General features: G+C 30.6%; 2 protein-coding genes across 3 annotated transcripts in view; one reads left to right on the plus strand and one right to left on the minus strand.

The window, feature by feature from the left end:
* LOC145292378 (DNA oxidative demethylase ALKBH2-like) overlaps positions 1 to 20375 on the plus strand; it is a 130885-nt gene that overhangs the window by 90866 nt on the left and 19644 nt on the right. The window lies entirely within an intron of this gene.
* LOC145292343 (BICD family-like cargo adapter 1) overlaps positions 1 to 20375 on the minus strand; it is a 371843-nt gene that overhangs the window by 50374 nt on the left and 301094 nt on the right. For both annotated transcript variants that reach the window (XM_080138677.1, XM_080138682.1), the window contains exons 6-7: positions 13195 to 13326; positions 11123 to 11362 (exon numbers count right to left, since the gene is read on the minus strand). In XM_080138677.1, the coding sequence (XP_079994803.1) occupies positions 11123 to 11362; positions 13195 to 13326 (372 nt within the window). The remainder of the gene's footprint in view (positions 1 to 11122; positions 11363 to 13194; positions 13327 to 20375) is intronic.

The following is a 20375-nucleotide window of genomic DNA, read 5'->3' on the forward strand; positions in this document are numbered from 1 at the left end:
AAGGGTATAAGTCGAGATGACTAATGATGTCATGTTTTTCGAGCTGAGTGAAAACAAGTTTTCGAATCAGTTTATTTGTGGAAGCTGTATGCCAATAATGGGAATGTGGAAGCGCGTATGAGATACAATGCCAATAATGCTGCAAAAAAACTTTGATAATTGCTAATTACAAAATGTTACCTCAATATCTGTCTGCATGCCACCATTTCAGTTTAGAAGTTAGCTTAATAATTAACTTAGAGAACAGTAGGTTCTCTCTCAGGAGTCAATTTTCTCTAAAATAAAATCTTTAAGAAGACTCTCAGCAAACGTCTCCTTGCATCTTTCCTGCATGAAAAGAAGTTTTATTTGCATAGCAATCACTAGACGATACAGCAACAATGAAAAGAAGCAACTATAAAAGAAGTGAGAATAAGAAATCATGTATAAACACCTCACACATATATATTAAAAAAACAAACTTATCTTGCCATCAAAATATCATCATGTGTCAACTTAAATGGAAAGGGGTATGCCATTCTTTTTTTTTTCTCTGGTCAGAATGAATGCATATGTGGTAAGTACGTTGTCTTTTTCCATTCGAGTATCTACATATTTTGTGCTTTTCATCTTTCTTTTATTATTGCACTAGCGAAGGGTACCCGGCGTTGCCCGGGTGTTTGGAGGTGTGTGGCGGGGGTTAAAAAAAAAGAAAAGGAAGTACCGTTGAGGAAAAGTTGTGAAAAAAAAAACGTGCGACGTTAACCATTGCCCCACCGCGACATGCTTATGGAAACACATTTGAATTTATTTAATTACTTGGATTTAGCAGGTGCTCATTTTAATGAGTTAATGAGGTCAAGTTTGACTGCGGGATTTCATTTACTGCTGAACGCTTTTTTTTTTTCCCCAAGATGTTATAGGAAAAAGACTAACCCACATGCGGCGAGCGACAAATGTTGAATATTTATCTTCCCGAAATCGAGCAAATTAAATAGACAGCCGAGCTTCGTTGTTAACTGTGAGATATTACGATTTATATGTGATATAAAAAGTTTTAAAATGTTGTGAAGCGAGCGACCGCTTCTCTGAAAGAAGCCTTTTGTAGACACACAGAAAAAGCGAACACACATACATACATTTTCGCTTTTCTATTTATAGATAACATCTGAAAATGATTTTTGTTCTTGCAGTTGGAATGTATTTTCTCCCCGGCTGAGCATTAACTTTTATTTCTTTCATGTTCTGATACAATATATTTGCGTTTCATCATGAATTTGGTTGTGATGCATATCTATTCATTTTGTTTATTAAACTCCTCTATTAATTCTAAAATGCTGTAAAAATTCTATTTTTGCTTTTTATTTATCAAAGTATCCTATTCTGCACATATCTTCTGAAGTCATCAAGACTAAGATTACACATCATCTTACCATTATCAAATCATTTCTGTCCATGCAACGCATGTCCTCAACCCTCACTCTCCAGGTTTCACTTCCATACATCACCACACTGTGTACACATGCCTGATAGACTTTTTTCCTGGTCGACAATGGTAACGCTCTGTTGATTGGTAAGAACAAAAGTTCTCTGAACTTACTTCATCTACTTTTAATTCTTGCAATAACATTGACACCTACTCCTTCCTGTGCTCCAATCAAATCACCAAGGCAACAAAACTTCTTGACAGCATCCAAATACACTTTTTCCATATCTTCATTCTCATCCATCTCCATTGTCTTACAATTCTTGCACACAAATTGGTTATCTTCTTTCAAGATACCAATAATTCGCATGACACTTTGTGCATACCAAATGCTTACAGGTAACACAAAAAATTTAATTATACCCGACTCCCTCTCCATAAACTGATGAAATCATTTAAAAATTTTATAGAATGTTTTTATTAGAAGGAACATGAATATTTTCTGAGACGATTTTATTTTGAAAAAAAAATATTTCGTTTGGAATCATTTTTTTTTTTTTTGATAAACTTTAGTGAAAGTTTCGAGTGGAAACTGGCAACAACAACCGGGAGGTGATGATGGCTAAGTGATTAATGCCATTGACTAACAACCTGGATGTGTCAAGTTTGAATTTAGTTTGTTCCACAGAAACTTTCATTTAGGGATGTTGGCAACCTTCATGTGGTTCCTCGCTCTATGGACAAATTTATCTTTAGTTGACCTTTGACAACTAAATATTTCCGTTTACTAGCCAAATAGAAAACTTACTAGCCAAATCCACATGATTTTTAGAATTTGATGTTCATTTTGTGAGGAGTATGTACGCCATAAAGATTTTTCTATATTTTTTTTAATAAGTGTAATTCTAAATATACAACAAATTTTATGTTGATACTTGAAGGTATAAACATTCTAATTTCTTCAGATGTTTTTTAAACAGTCTTCGTTAAAAAAAAAGATTATATTGTTCTATTAAACTTTTATTGCTTAAATAATTTTACTTTGTTCATTTTATTAAAAAAAAAAGTTGAAAAGATATTTTTCACTCAGTAGTGAGCTTTGGAAGATTGTCAGTGAAAGAAATGCAATCACGAAAAGATAAGCGTTTCATTATTTCTAGTTGCCATTTTGAAAAATCACTCACAAATGCGACTGTTTCACTTGCAATGTAGAGCCCTGCTTAGGGATGTTGGCAACCTCCATGTGGTCCCTTGCGTAAGTACCTGATGTTTTTCGAGAAAGAATTTTAACATGGATGACAACAATAATCATCTGTATGTATGAATGATGCAAATTGTCAACAACGATAAATAAACTTTGTTATCCTTCCCTACCAGAGTTATAAAATTCTGAAAGTAGGTCATGTGTGAGTTTCAGAAGAATACAATATAATAGAAAAACAAAAGGTATGTTTTCAATCCATTTTGTAATGTAAGTATTCTCTCATTCTTAAATTCCTCCTTCCTCCTCCAATAATCAAAATACAAGATATCTTGGAAAAAAATCTAGAGGAAGAAGTTGCAACACCATGGTCTTTCAAGGAGTGAAGTCAGATGACAGGAAGTAACTCTTTTAAAGAAAGAAGGGAAAAAAATGACACTCTCTCTTTTGGCTCCGAACACAAGTTGAGTTAAATACCTATTTAGAAGGTTTGTACAAATCCTCTCCCCTCGTCCCTGAAGAAAGTTCAGGGGTTAGAATTACTAATGACTAATTGAGAATGTAAGCCTAAAAAGAGTGTGCTATTCTCTGTAGGGAAATATAAACATATAAAAAATAAACTTATGAAATTTTTTTTTTTTTTTTTTTACAAAAGTGTCATCACTTAAAAAGCCACTCAAGGATAAGTGTTAAATGATAGTCAGGTGGACGGTGAGACAACACCGTGATGATTAATAATGATGGTGGTGATTCGGCAGAATTTGATTATTTAAGAGGGTTTCAACAAGAATTTGTTTACATTGAACTTGAAAACAACATTGTTGTAATCAGTTGGGAAGCAACCCTATAAAGTTCTAGGAAAGAAACTTTGCTCATGGAATTTTCATTTAGTTTTAGGTAGAGAGAAAAAGGGAAACTGTTGACAGTGATTGTAGATAGACAAGATTTTGTTGCGAATGTTTTACAGTTGAACGTCTTCCATGAAAATAATGATAGGCTAAAGAAAGACAAACAACATCTCTTCTGTGACAAAGAGACAGCATCCACTAGATTTCAAAGTCGGTTTTGTAGTCTGCCAAGGCAGAAAAGGGTGTTCAGAGCAGCACTTCCCCAGATGTGGCAACAGTACTTCATCTTTGGAAATATTTGGCTTTTTATGCAAGTTTTTTTTTCTCAGGTTTTGATATGGGGAGTGCTAAACACAGTTGATACGTATTTGGTCACTTCAACAACTATACTTGATCCTGCTACAAACAAGCACAACTACTAGAAACTGCTAAGAAGTAAAGAAAGAAAAAGAGAAACAGACAGTATACATGTTGCATCCAAAATTACCCATGACAGGTGATATATCTATGAAACATGTAACATCACAACAGCAAAGACGAGATGTGCAGCTGGTGTCTACAAGTGCGAATAAGATTTTTGTGAGTGTAACAGAGAGTTACGGAGATTATAATCTTTTAAATTTGAATTCATAGAAAACTTAAATGCAGTAAATGAGTTTTCGACATTGTATATTCTAGGGTAAAACTAGTATTAAACTAATTACTATTAATTAAACCAATTACTATTACATGAAGTAATTTGTACCAAATATGGTTGAATTGCAGAAAGGATTGTGGATTTTATTAATGATCCAATGGGTGGCTTGCAGATGGAGATGATCACTGTATTGCAAAAGTACTACTAAAGTAACACCATTTTTTTTTTTCATGTGAACATCATAACTTTATTACTAATTATTTCCCTTATTTCAACTTATTCTTTAACTGTCTTTGAAAGACTATGAAATAGATTATATTGCTGATTGTTTTTGCTTTCTAAATATGAGTATGACTGAATTTAGAAAACTAGTTACAACCTCTACAAAGGAGGTTATTGTATTTAGTTGAATCTGTTTTTTTGTTTGTTTGTTTTTTTTAATTTAATTTATCATTCTGTTCTAACGGAGGATGGAGCATCCTACCGGATGCCAGATATTCACTTACTATCTCATACATTCCACCTGACAAATCATTTTAAAATTTTAACCGTCCCTTTAAGTGCAATTGTTTGTATCTCTTTTGTATTTGGTTCACCGGGTATATTTACCAGGTGTTTTTTTTTAATGTTTTTTTTTTTTGTAGAGCCATATTGCTTTACCAAACTTAGTCAAAATACTAATCATGATTGAATTTAGAACTGATTTAATTTTGTAATATCTAGGTAAAAGTCAACCTTGGCAATAACTTTGTTTTCTGATCATCATAGAGACTCACTACTTGGCTCATATTGTATTCTTTAAACAAAACAAAATTTATCAGTCAGTAAAATGGCAATAAGTTGGAAACCTAATCTGTACTTAATATTTCATTTTCATTTGAAATTCCCACTGTATAATTTTTGTTTTATTTTTATAATTTTTGTTCAGTTTTGAGAGACAATGGATAACTCTCGTAAGGGGGGGGGCATAATGCATAATTGTGAAGCAATCCCCAACTACACCTCCCCTGAATCGACATTGCTTAATATCAGTAACAAGAAATCTAAGATAACTGGAAAGAATACCAATATAAGTATAGAGTACATGTAGTACCTGGTATTCCCTAATGGTCACCCGTTTAGGTATTTATCGAACTCACTGTGACTTCAGTGATCTAATGGGAACCGATGTGCGAACATGATTATGCTGTATATGAATAAATGATTGTAGATCAGGTAGATTGTCGAGCTTGTGATGATAACTTACGAATCTTCCTCATAAGTCAATTTACAGAGAAGCAACTTTTGTTTTGCTAGATGGTTCACCACTTATCAAAGCCAGAAGCCACTTGAGGAGAAGAGCTAATGAGATGGAATCATTATCAGTTAAAAAACTTTCTTTTTTTTTACTAAGGTATCACCGTTTATCAAGGTCCAAAGCCACTCGGGGATAAGGGTTAAATAAATGTCATGGGGAGAGATGTGATGATTGGTAATGATGGTTATTTAAGGGGTGGCTCAACAAGAATTTGTTTACATTAGACTTGAAAACGACATTGTTCTAGTCAGCTGGTAAGCAGTACTGTGGTATTTTGTTCTACACTTGACGGGTAGTTTTAGGAAAGAAACTTTGTTCAAGTTTTGTTTAGTTTTAGGAAGAGATAGAAAGAAAGGTTTTGACAGTGGTTGTAGCTAGACAAAATTTTGTTGTGAATGTTTTACAGAGGAAGGGGTGAACCATAGATTGAAGCTCAATCGAGCACCTGCCATGAAAATAATTATATAGTAGAGAAAAACTAGCATCATTTCTTTTGTGAGAAAGAGAAAGTAGAGAGGAGAAAAGAGCATTGCCTGCATAATTTCAAAGTCGGCTTTGTACATTGTCAAGCCAAGAAAGGATGCTCTGGCAAGAGTACTCCATCTTAGCATCTATTTGGCTCTCATACAGATGATGGAGTATTGTGTCAGGAGTTGAGAAATAAAGAACTTTATGAGAGGATTGAGAATAAAAGGAGTTTGAATAATTTTTTTTATTGCTTTTTCACTTCAAAACAAGGTATAGTGCTACTTGGATGTAAAAGGCTACTATTTTGAACAAAATTTGCTGGGAATTGAGCAGCAAGATGTCTGTTTACATTACACTTGAACTTCTGCATGCCAATACAGTCAGGGAAGTAGGGACCTGGGAGGGAATTCCAAAGTCTAGCAGTTTGAGGGAAGAAACTATGTGAGTAGAAGGTTTTCCAGCATCTCTACAGTCTAGGGGTGGGATTTTGCTGCTTGTCGGGTTGTAGGGACAGTTCATGACAGGAATCTGTCCATGTTATAAAGACGAAAGAAATTCTGATAATAAGAGCTCTACAGAAAAAAAAAAAACGTAGAATAACTCAGAGTTTTTGTTAGAAATGTCCCCACCACATGGAAAAGTATCTCTAATGTAAGCATAAATTCTATCTTCATGGCAATCGGGTTTTGAGATCATGTTATCTTGAGAATCGGAAATCTTGAAATTGGAAGAATAATGACAGTTTCACACAGAATTTACAAGTCGGGTTTGATCTCCTGCAAGTAGATTTCAATCTCTGGAAGATTGAAACAAAAACTCTTGATGTTGGAAAAATAAACCTGCTGGTAAGAGAACACTTTAAAAGTTGAGGTTCTATGTTTATGCTTGTATTTAATTGTTTTTCTTTACTAAACTAATTAGACAACATGGCCACCACATTCACCTGATTTTAATCTTTTGATCTGTTTGCTAAGAGCCATTTGTAGAATTTTATTTCTTCTTGATCACAAGTCGGCAATATTTTTATTGTGGAACAAAAAAAAAAAGAAGAAGAAACAAACTACAGGGGAGACAAACATAGTGTGCACTGTGTGCTTACCATCGAATCAAAATATTTGATAATTTTTCTGATATCCCCATTGAGAGATAGATGTTTCCATGTCTCCTGGAAAAAAAAAATTAACAACCCCAAATTGAAGCTCATATAAAGAGTAATATGAAAGAACATTAGCTGTAGCTACCAGGTATTGTCTGGGAGTGTTTTACGTTCTTTTTCTTTTTAAAAACAATGCTTTTGGTTTGTTTGTTTTTTTATCATATATTTGAGGTGTGCCTTTAATTTTTCATAAGTTAATCAATGTAAAAATTATAACTAATAAATATTCAATATTTTATTTAAGTCAAATATTTAGTAGTGAACCTATTATAACCATTCAGAAGTCACATCTATTCATGTTGGGTATTACATTTACAACCGGTGAAGCAAAAATTATGTATCTTACTAAATAGTTTATCCTGGTGTCATGGATGGCAGTAATGGTACACGTTGATGACAGGATAAAAACTCTTAATATGACAAAAGCAAAACCAAAATATCAAACTGAACTAAATAGTAAAACTGATTAATGTTATTTTTCGTTTTTTCTTTTTTTTTCTTTTTAAATGGTGCTCTTCGTTTTTTTGTTTATGAAGATATTTTGAATCATTTATTTAAGGCGTGCCTTTAACTTTATGAATTAATGTAAAAGTTATGACTAATAAATATTCAGTGTTTTTTTTTTTAAGTCAAATATTTAGCTGTATACCATTTGTACGTCACATCTGTTAATGTTAAAAAATGGAAAGATTATTATTGAATTGGCCCTCCCCTTCCATAGCATTTACAACTGATTTATCAACTAAGTTGTAAAAACATTCAGGTTTCAATTTAAAATACACTTAACATAATAACAACGTGGCAATTAAGAATTTGGAAGTATGTATATTATTAGGGGGAGCTCAGTATTGCTGGATTGTAAAATATGCTTAAATATATTTTGATTTATACAGATTTCACATTTGTTATTACAGAGCCAATTTTCTATTGAATAATATATTGTACCTAAATATAGTACTAATTTCAAAAGTTTAAAAAAAAATGAATTGGGTACCATCAGCTAAAATTGAAACCAAAACATTTAGCACTCCAGTCACATTCCCTACCGACACAGCTATCGAAAAATAGGTAAAAACATATTTTACAATAAACGACACGAAGAAATTAATTGAATTTGGACATGCACAGAAAGCAATAGAAATATGTTGGCAAGTTGAAATGAACATTATTCATCCAAACAAAGATTTTACTTATTATAAACTATCCTTGGTGTATGATTACTATTTCCTGTTAATTTTACCAATTGCTAAAATATTTACAGAAAGAGAGACACACATACATACATCTACTGTTTTATTTATATAGCTGAAATATAACCAACATACTTCCAAACTATTACTTGCCATGTTAAAGCAATAAGTTAACTAGCTAAGTGTCTATACTATTAAGCAGATCAATATATTATAATAATTGGATATCTATCACCAAAGTATATTAGATGTGGGAGATATCCAATTGCATTAGATTGGAAAGTCAAAGTTCACTTAAATCAACCCTCAGCTTCATGGTATTAAATCAATTAAGTTAGGAAGTGATCGACTAATGGATTTAATTTTTTACATTTGAAATTATCGTAAAATTCCTCTAAGAATAGTTGGTAAGTTTATGATTTTTCCATCATATAATGGATCTTATTAGATTTTCAAATTTTTTTCATTCATATTTGGTGGACATTACATGGTGTTAAATCTGTATATTTTGTTTGTATCTTTGATGTTTTTATCTTTATAGCTAAAATAAAAGTATATTTTCCATTGTAATCTTTTAATAAATATTTCTATTTTTTTTTCAATTTTATACACAGGTCTGTCTTTTAATGAATATTACTAATACTAGTACTTGAAGTGGTGGTATTTTAGGCTGATTTTTGGTTCAAATCTGCTTGTTTTTGTGCCAGGTTCCAACACTTTTGCTAGAAGTATACATTGTTTATTAATTCATTAGTTAGAAATTATAAGTTATTCTAAAAACACATATCAAATCTAATAGAATTATACTAATATGACTGTAACTATTCATGATCCTTGTTGCTATCTATGCAACAAGAATTAAACTTAATACTATTCATATTAATAATTTTTAATAACTTATTACGTGTTAGATAAATGAATCATGAAGAGTACTGCGTTAATTTGTTTTTATATTTCTGTTATTTTATATCCCTATTATTTTATATCCCTATTATTTTATATCTCTATTATTTTATATCTATATTATTTTATATCTCTATTATTTTATATCTCTATTATTTTATATCTCTATTATTTTATATCTCTATTATTTTATATCTATATTATTTTATATCTATATTATTTTATATCTATATTATTTTATATCTATATTATTTTATATCCATATTATTTTATATCTCTATTATTTTATATCTCTATTATTTTATATCTCTATTATTTTATATCTATATTATTTTATATCTCTATTATTTTATATCTCTATTATTTTATATCTATATTATTTTATATCCCTATTTTTTATATCCCTATTATTTTATATCTATATTATTTTATATCTATATTATTTTATATCCCTATTATTTTATATCCCTATTATTTTATATCTCTATTATTTTATATCCCTATTATTTTATATCTATATTATTTTATATCTATATTATTTTATATCTATATTATTTTATATCCCTATTATTTTATATCCCTATTATTTTATATCTATATTATTTTATATCTATATTATTTTATATCCATATTATTTTATATCCCTATTATTTTATATCCCTATTATTTTATATCCATATTATTTTATATCCATATTATTTTATATCTCTATTATTTTATATCTATATTATTTTATATCTCTATTATTTTATATCTCTATTATTTTATATCTCTATTATTTTATATCTCTATTATTTTATATCTATATTATTTTATATCTCTATTATTTTATATCTATATTATTTTATATCCATATTATTTTATATCCCTATTATTTTATATCTCTATTATTTTATATCTCTATTATTTTATATCTCTATTATTTTATATCTCTATTATTTTATATCTATATTATTTTATATCCATATTATTTTATATCTCTATTATTTTATATCTCTATTATTTTATATCTATATTATTTTATATCTCTATTATTTTATATCTCTATTATTTTATATCTCTATTATTTTATATCTCTATTATTTTATATCTCTATTATTTTATATCTCTATTATTTTATATCTCTATTATTTTATATCTCTATTATTTTATATCCCTATTTTTTATATCCCTATTATTTTATATCTATATTATTTTATATCTATATTATTTTATATCTATATTATTTTATATCTATTATTATTTTATACCTATATTATTTTATATCTATATTATTTTATATCCATATTATATTATATCTATTATTATTTTGTATCTATTATTATTTTATATCTATATTATTTTATATCTATATTATTTTATATCTATATTATTTTATATCTATATTATTTTATATCCATATTATATTATATCTATTATTATTTTGTATCTATTATTATTTTATATCTATATTATTTTATATCTTTATTATTTTATATCCATATTATATTATATCTATTATTATTTTGTATCTATTATTATTTTATATCTTTATTATTTATATTATTGTATTTATTTTTCTTATATGTTGTTTCTATAATAATAATAATAATAATAATAATAATAATAATAATAATAATAATAATAATAATATGTTAATTTATCATTATAGCCACTATTTTTTAAAGCTTTTTCATATTCATTTTGTATTGTTTGAATATATTTATATTGTTGGAATTCATGGCTAACTACAACCTCAGAATCGGCTTGAAAACTAAATGCTTGGTTGATTAGAGTGTTGAATATATTATGGATATTGTTTCTATAAGGTTTGTATATTTCATTGTTTAAATTAAAATTCATGTCTAAAAAAAAAACAGCTTCTTTTAAATTTATACTTATTTCTATGTTAAAACCCAAGTTTCTAAAATCTCATGTCATAACGACCAGAGGGATTTTAAATTAGAAAAAATTTATAATTAATTTTAAGTTTGATTAAAAGAAAAGTTTTAGAATAGACAAAGACAAATTTACTAACCTTATATTTGCTGGATTGGAGGAGCTGATTGTGAACAAGTTGTTGCAGTTCTTGCATGACAGACATCACTTGACCAGGACGGAGGTCATCAAATGAAGTGCACACTTCTCGACAGTCATCATCAAATGTACCATCTGTTCTTACACCACTACTACTGTTGCGTCGATGCGTAGGCTGAGATCGGATTTTAGCGCATAATTTTCGAAGCTGATTATAGATATCTAGTATTTCTCTTTGAAGCTGAATAATAAATATAACAGTAAGCATTATAATAACAATAACAATAATGCTAAAAATAAATACAAATAATAATCGTGATAATAATGAACTGTGTGAAAATTCTTAGTAAGTAAATCATAATAATGATAATTACTACCCAACTCCCACTGTGTGTCTGTTATTAAAGGCATGTGAAAGAGTAAATCAACATTAGTAGAATCCATTTAAAAGGAGAATGGCTTCCTTTAAAAAACACTCACCTGTGTTTTGGTAAATGAAGAGGCATATGTTGAATGGAAGCAAGATATAGGCATATGGTCTGTATTTACAGACTCTCTTAAGGAGAAGCAGGGCCCTGCTATGCTTTTGCCATTATCACAAAATATAAGAGAATGTGTTTAGCAATGTGTAGATTTATTATCTCTACAATAAGATGAAAGTCTTGTATATCTTGTATATTGCCCTTATGTAAATCTGGCCCCTACAACAGTAGACCCTTATGCTTCAGTGGCAATATGCCTAGTTTGACTTGAATAAAAAAAATGATAATAATCATAATAATAATGATAATACTGGAATATTAAGGAAACTTGTCGCTCAGATTCCATGGAAAAACCATCGATTGTTATAAGTAAATAAACAGAATTATGCATATACACATTTTTTTCTCTACAAGAATTTCATGTAAGCATCCTTTTTTTAGTCTTTTATTTGAAACTTGGAAAATTTCTATGATAGAAATATCAAAAGATCTCATCAAATTAGCAATACTTACAAAAGAGGACATTTTTTTAAAATCATAATAATTTCTCCTATTGTTGCATTTCTATGAAAAGTGCCATGAAAACTTATACTAAGTAGAAACTTAATGTTTTTTTTTTTCCTCCAGCTGTTTTACTGTTTATTTGTTTATATTGTTTCTACTTATTTTTTATTCTGATTGTTTGTCTTTTACAATTTAGAGATAGAAATTGTTACATTTCCCATAGTCTTTTTTTGTTTGTTTGTGGTTGTTGGCTGCAAAATATTAATATGTGCTTTTAAGTTTTTTTTTTTTCAATCATTAGACATTTAAATGTTTAAGAATATTTGGATAAAACAAATGTTACTAACATTGTTAATGGCTTTTATTGCTTATAATTTGAAATATAGAAAACAATGGATCTTAAAAGAACAACTTATTGATTTTAACTTTAACAATGATCCACTATCACATTCAAATATTTAAAGATTGAAACAAGACTAAAAATACAAGTTAAGATTTTGTGGCTAACAACAAACACACAACAAAGATAACAGAAAATGTAACAATTCTTTATATACTTCTGACAATGGGATTTTTTTCCAAAAATTTGAATTGAAAAAAATGTTAGTAAAATTGCATTGGAATCCTTATATAATATGCAATTACAGATATATATATATATATATATATATATATATATACACATATATATATATATATATATATACACACATATATATATATATATATATATACACATATATATATATATATATATATACACACATATATATATATACACACATATATATACAAGACTTTGTTCTCATTGTAGAGATAATAAACAAACACAAAGAAACGAACTCTTTATCTTAATACAAAGGAAGAAAACTTAATAATTACTGCCCCACTCTTCACCTAGGTTGCCATTCTATCAATCTAGCCCCTACAATGACAGACCCTTATGTCGATATACCTCATTTGAGATGAATAAAAAGATGATGATAATCATAATTTATCTTATTGCTGAGAGAATAAATCTAGACATTAAAAATTTCTACATCTGCACAAAAACATGAATAGAAAAAAAAGGACAACATTTGCTTACTTCTTCGAGTACATGTGAGCGTGGATATTGAAGAGAGTCACTTGACATGGTGGAGTTGGCTAGAGGAAGTTGAGCACTTTCATCATCACATTCAATGTCATCTTCAAAAGTCATATCCATCATCATCATTGACTGTGGATGAAGAAAATGCACAGATTAAACTCAAACCATTTGACGGAAAGAACAAAAAAAAGATTTTGCAAAACATTTAAAAATGAGAGAATCAAATGGACCTCCTCCCTTCCTCCCAAAATTTGATCTCGGACAAAGTGATATGAACAAATGTGCTGTGTCAAAGATCATTCTTTGATCCTAAACTGTCACATATTTTGTCAGGAGGTCAGTTTTTCATCCAGATTATGTACTAAATAGAGAAGAAACTGTCTTTCTAATCAAGGAATTAATTCCCTTATGCCAATTCATTCCTAGAGGAATCTGTAAAAGTGTGTATATGAGTGTCAAAAGAGAGAAATGGACTGGTTGGAGAAGAGAAACGGTTGGGAAAAGAGGAGAGGGGAAAAGATAGAGAGAAGTTTTAATGGAAATATGTCACACTTTTTTCGTCAGGCAATGTCGGTAACCTTGCTTGTGTAAAAATAAAACTGACAAGAGCTTGCAAATCATTATAGGTAAAACCAGACTTATCTCCTTTTGGGTAGAAATTATCTTTTATCTTAAATTATGTATTATTATTTTATAGTTAGAGTTATTCTCCTTGGGTTTATATCCTCTTCCTCCAATCTCATGAAATATGAAAATTTTGTTAGCAACTTGCATACAAATGTGTAGTCAAGAGTAAAGACTATGATTTTTCCTATTTTGCTTGTGGGACATAGAACAGACAAGACCTGGCTTGCTCATGTTGTCCAAAAGAAAAAACACCATTGCTTTGTGCTTTTTACCATTTAAGGAGCTCATGTATTGTACTATGTTCACAGAACACTGTCTCTTGTGGGGATTTTGCTCCTAAAAGAAGTTCAGTTCAAATCCAAAGAAAAATGGTTTACACTTGTAAATAAGTACAGAAAGTTGAATTAGGATTGAAGAAAAAGGAACAACAATTGTACACTAAATGAACAGTTTTACTTATGTTAATAAAAGATGATGTACAAAAGATGATGGGTAGAAATAATACAAGGTAAATATATAGAAAAAAGTTTCCAAACTTATGTTTTTGCAGATTATCATACTTCAGCCGTTATTGTGAAGTAAGAACCGCTAGACTCTGGAATTCCATTCCAAGTTCCTGCTTCCCTAACTGTACTGACATGCAGAAGTTCAAGTGCAACGTGAACCGACATCTTGCTGCCCAAATCCCAACATAGTGCCCCAGTAGTTGCTGCCCCTGATAGTAGCCCCATACACCATAGTGGCAATACGCCTTGTTTGGTGTGAAAATGTAATAAAAAAAAAAAAAAAAATTGTTGACTCTTCTGTCACAGGAGGAGGAACACTCTTACAACAGCCATCTCAACTTTAACCAATTGACCTGTAATAGTGACATGATTATAGATCAAATGGAACATTAAATTTCTACTATGATGCCTGCCGATTTAGCAACTCAACTTATTTATGTTCCTGTATTCTTGTTCCAATTAAATAAAAGACATTATTGTAGAGAAGACGTCGGTGTTTTCTTTAGAACTCCGATGACCCTTTTCTTATTCAAGTCAGATATGTGCAAACATGACCAGCTAAGCAAAATGACTATCTCCAGTCTTGACAAACAATGAACCAACATCAACCATAATAGTGGAAAAAAAAAGAGGAAGAGCCCCAAGTGTTTGAGTTTATATAGACTTGTTACCATGACCGCTAAGGTAGTAGTAATTGGGTTTTCCTATTGGCTGACCTACATAACCCTTAATAGAATAAATGACCACAACCACATTGGTCAATCTATGCATGCCTTATAAATCCTAATACTTCAGCTGGTGAATCCCATTCACCGACTCTTGGTGTTTTAGTGTGTGTCAAATCAAAAACTCTGAGTGTTAAAAAATGATGGGCACTGAAACATCTGATATTCATTCCCACCCTTGCCCCAGTTTTCCCCTTCATCCAGCCAGTTCTTGCCATATTTATAGATTAGCATTGTTTGAACACCTATATCACTGATATAACCGTTTCCTTAGTTTTCGATGGGGAAAACTCTCAAGTTTGGTTCAATTGATGTTTTTGAAATCGCTTTCATGTTGCAACTTGGATGCATTTCAAACCCTATTCTGTAGCTCTCCAATGCCACTTCATTAACTAGAGAACTGGCATCATCTCACATGTTTAATGTATCTAGTTTGTATGATCATATGCTGGAGAAGAGTATCTTTTAAATTCTTGGTCATATGACCATTTTCACACCAATAGCCATAAATACATGCATTCAATGACCAAAAATAGCAGAGAAGTCAGGTTCATTGATGGATATGGCTGTGGATGTTGTATGTGTGCATATAACATATATGATAAATTAGTTGAAAGAAACCAATAAACTGTTTGGTTGTAGATTCTGTAAGGGCTAACAAAGTACTTTATTTAAAAACTATACATTACTGTTGTGGTCCTGATTAGGGGTCACAATATTACGAGCGGTTAAACTGTGAGTGTACACTTCCGTTGAGAGCAGAAATGTCTGGCTTACATAGGGCCAGATGATTCCATATTATCATGAATATTGGGGTGTCAACTACCCCAGGACAATTACAATGTCTATTTGGTACAGGGAGGGTTCATCATTGTAGACTAATGCTATCTGGTGTCGAATCCATTTTCTTATTTGCAGTTTAAATCATCAGCAGTCAATAATTTGTTTGTCCAGAGAAAATATCACTAAACCCGTAGGCCAAACATAAGAGCTCTTAAGATTACCAAATCAATTCCCTGTTGCAGGTCAAAACAATTGTGGTTCACTGGTCCTATTTTATCCGAACAAGTCCTATGACATGTCTTAAGCAGACCAACACTTTTCAACATGTCCCTACAAATCTTTCAAAATACACCTTTTAATATATCTAGATATAGTTTTGACATATGTGTATAATTTTAGTGTATTACTTGTAAGCACAAATAAATCCTGTTATATATATTTTTTAAAATTAAGTTTTAGTTCTTTTTTTTAGTTTATCTCTTTTGTTTGTATGTAAGAACAATTAAGAAACTGATGATTCTTGTACTTGAATAAAAAAACACTGAAAAATTTGAAATTGCAATAGAGTGCAGATACATCATAAGCATTAAATAATGCATATGTATCTAATAACTAATCATTCAAGATTTTAAAAGTTTGACCTAAGTAGCATTTAAGTTGACATCAAACTTTAATTCTAGCTAACCAATTATCAATTCTTATTGTTGTACAATGTTATTAGCACTATAATAATATGTATAGCATAATCATGTTGACACATTGGTTCTCGTTAAATCATTGAAGTTAAGCAACTTGAGCCTGTTCAGTACCAGATGGGTGATGATTTGAGTATTAGGTACTGTACGTAGAAGGATGTCAAGACCTCTTTGCAAGAACTGCAAAACCTAACGTCATCATCTCCCATGATGGAAATATACAAGTGACTAGGAACCAGTTGTGAATTTGATATTCCCATGAAACTTCCTCCTTTGGGGTAGCTGATTTAATCTGCCTAGATGAGTACTGCCCCAGTATGATACGGTACATGTTTGATGATTATTTAAACAGACACTTTTTAGATTTAGTTAAATGAGTTTTTTTCTTCCATCAAACACACAAGTTAATAATTAACTTGAACAAAAAATTTTTTCAGCTTTTAATCAATACTAGCAGGGATACACGGTGTTGGCCGGGGCAAAAGTGTAACATAATTTCTATTAAAACTTCTACCTTTTTATATCTGTTTCTCTATCTTTCTCTCTTTCTCCTTACCCCATTTTCCTTCTCCCTCTCCTCACTTCCTCCAGCCCATTCTTCTCTCTGAGCATACACACAATTTATTCTTTGAGGAATGAGTTGTTATTTCCTTTCCAAATTAGTACATAAAATGACTGACCCCCCCCCCCCCCAACGAAACCTGGCCCAGTTTATAGTCAAAGAATGGATGATTTTTTTTTCTTAGATATTATTCACCCAAGGCAACAATAATCAAGAATGTATCAATTTTGCGGCTGTTTGTTTTGTAGTTTTTGACTTTTAGCTGGACATATGCACGTACACACAGACAACTGCTTTTTATATAACAAAAGACCTTCATTCATGCACTGGTTTAACCCATAAGTAATGTACTACAAACACTGATTAATCAATAGCCAAAATGATTATCTGTATTGTGTGACACATATACTAACCGCTACTGAATATTTACTAAGATTAACTTCAGCAGGACCAATGCCAAAAGTATGCAGTACTCATCTATATTACGATGATGAGCATTAATCCCATTGCACGTACTTGTGAATATTTAAGGTTTCAAATAAAATATAATAAAACCGGTATTGATTTTTATCTGATTTTAAAAATCCATGTAAATATAAAGAGATATAAGGTCAGTAGTCACTAATCTTTGGATTATCCCTGTAAAGAGATGAATTCAGCTCAAACTTTAGCTGAAACGAAATAGCAAGTATTAAATTGAGCCAGCGAGATAATTACAGTTGAACCATTCTTTATTCTGGACTGCAAGGAGATTAGCTCAGTTCAGACAATACGTGCACTTGAACAATGTCCAACTTGACCTTTGGGGGATTGCTGAATTGGAAAGTTTCCCAGTTGTTTGATGATTATTTAAACTGACACTTTTTAGATTTAGTAAGATGAGTTTTTCTCTTCCATCAAACACAAACTAAAATCATATTTTTGAATGTCAGTTAGGTCTGATTGTATTTAATAATGATCAAGCTGTTTCATTTCTTTGAAATTCCCTAAATTGTCCATCAACTAGATGTTTTAACCCATTAAAAACGGGCAAAAAATATAGCCAACTGAATGAATGCTTTATACTAAACTTCTAAAGTAAATGTGGTATTGTGGTGTTTAATCCCTATTAATCCCTAACTGTGCATCAAACGGATACCATAACTTAGTTCGCTGCACCTTATCATAACAAAGGTCCATACAAAATTTTAGCCAGATTGGCTCTGTATTTTCCGAGAAAAAGCATCTAGATTAAATATGATATTGTGGTGATTAATCACTATAAATTCCTAACTGTGCATCAAACAGATACCATAATACTTAGTTCTCTGCACCTTATCATAACAAAGGCTAATACAACATTTCAGCTAGCTTAGCTCAGTAGTTTCCGAGAAAAAATAGAATGGACAGATAGACAGACCAAGCAAAATATAAATAGATTTCAGGTATCGATTTTCTACTTTTAGATTACCTCTCCAGAAAAAAAAAAAAAAAAGGAAAATATTACATTTGTTGTGTTTTTTTTTCTTTAATACGTGGGTACATAGGATTGAGATGTATTCCAATCGTATATATTAATTGACTAACTGCATGTGCAAAAAGCACACAAGCCTAAAAAAAAATAAAAAGTAATTACATTTTAATGCAAAAAGAGGCTCCCAGCTTGATAATGACAAAAAGGCGAAAATAGTGGTCACATAACATGCTTACAATTACATCCGCACACCAAAATCATATTAGACACATACATTTCTAACAGCCATATCTTTTCTTACTTTGAACATTCAACTTTGCAAACATTTCTCAGAAAACAACTTTCAATCATCTGTAAAATGGTAGATGTATAATAAATATATTCTTTTATTTCTTTTAATGCTACTAAGACTAAGCTACTTTCCTTTAACAACTACAAAAAAAAACTTTAACATTCACAGGTAACATGAATTAGAACAAATAAATTGAGGACATTGCTAAAGCTGCTACAAAGAAGGTGGGTACCCTCTACCATGCAAGTAAATTAAACCAGAAAGTATTGTCTTTTTTTTTTACAGAGCCACCATTCACCCATGCATTAAATATTGCTGCCACATCTGGACTGGTGCATCTACCATTAGCCTCTCACTTTTAAACAAGATCCAAAAAAGAATCTCTAATCTAATAGGTCCTGCACTGTCAGCCAAACTCCAACCTCTGTCCCATCGCCATAATATTGTATTCATGTATCCATTTTACAAGTACTTTAACAGAATGTGCTCTGATGAACTCATAGCACTCATGCCCCCTCAATGTACATACTCCTGACTAACCCTACAAGCAGTAAAATCCCACCCTTTCACTGTTGAGTTCCCTAGATGCCAGAAAATCTTCCACTGTAATAGTTTCTTCCCTCGAATATTAAGACTTTGGAATTCCTTCCATTTCCTGCTGTACTAACATGCAAAATTTTAAATATAATGTGAATAGAGATCTTGCTGCTCAAATCACCACAGTTCCCTATTAGATACAATCCCAAATAGTAGCCGCTTATTTCAAGTGGCAATATGCCTTGTTTAGCGTGAAAAAGAGATTTAAATAAATTTGTTAGCCATGTTTTATTAAATCCATTTTTTCTCAATTTCAGCATAGATTAGATTTTAACGACCAGCATGGGTTTTGGTACATGTTCAACATGCTACCATCATCTATTCTCTATCCAAGCCAGAATCCATACTACAAATATGAGAAAGACTTGTTTATCAGAGTAGAACGTTATAGTTTAGAGGAATGTTGAACATAACTGGTATCGACGTAACAATGGCTTACTGCATGTTGTCTCCAAAGCACCGTGACAGAACGAGTGGTGAGGAGACAAACTGAATTGGACAAAATAAAAGCAGTGTACAAACGAATGAAAAGAGAAGGATTTGACAAATATATTGCCACCTCACTAATCATACGAAAAAAAAGAAAGTGGACTTCTGAGTCATACTTGTCATAGGGTTATTATTTGGTTAAATCAACCAATGCTTGCCTGCTCTGTCGTCACGTGATCTGAAACAGAAACAACTTTAAAGCAGACTCTTAAGAAATTTCATCTTTTTATTTTTATGCACTAAAATTTTGGTTCAAGTTGGAAATGAAAGGATTTACATTTTATATCTGAAGAAACATTAATTGCTTTCTTCCTTACTCTAAACAACTGAAATGCTTCCACACAGCATTTTTTTTTTATGGGATGGATTTATATTAGTTTAAAATATAAATCTCATCTGTCTGTTTAAATGTATGTATGTTTGTATGTATGTATGCCTAAAACTTTCGA

The sequence above is a fragment of the Euprymna scolopes genome, chromosome 2, assembly GCF_053919585.1.
Source record: "Euprymna scolopes isolate OS-2025 chromosome 2, ASM5391958v1, whole genome shotgun sequence".
Classification (NCBI taxonomy): Eukaryota; Metazoa; Mollusca; class Cephalopoda; order Sepiida; family Sepiolidae; genus Euprymna; species Euprymna scolopes.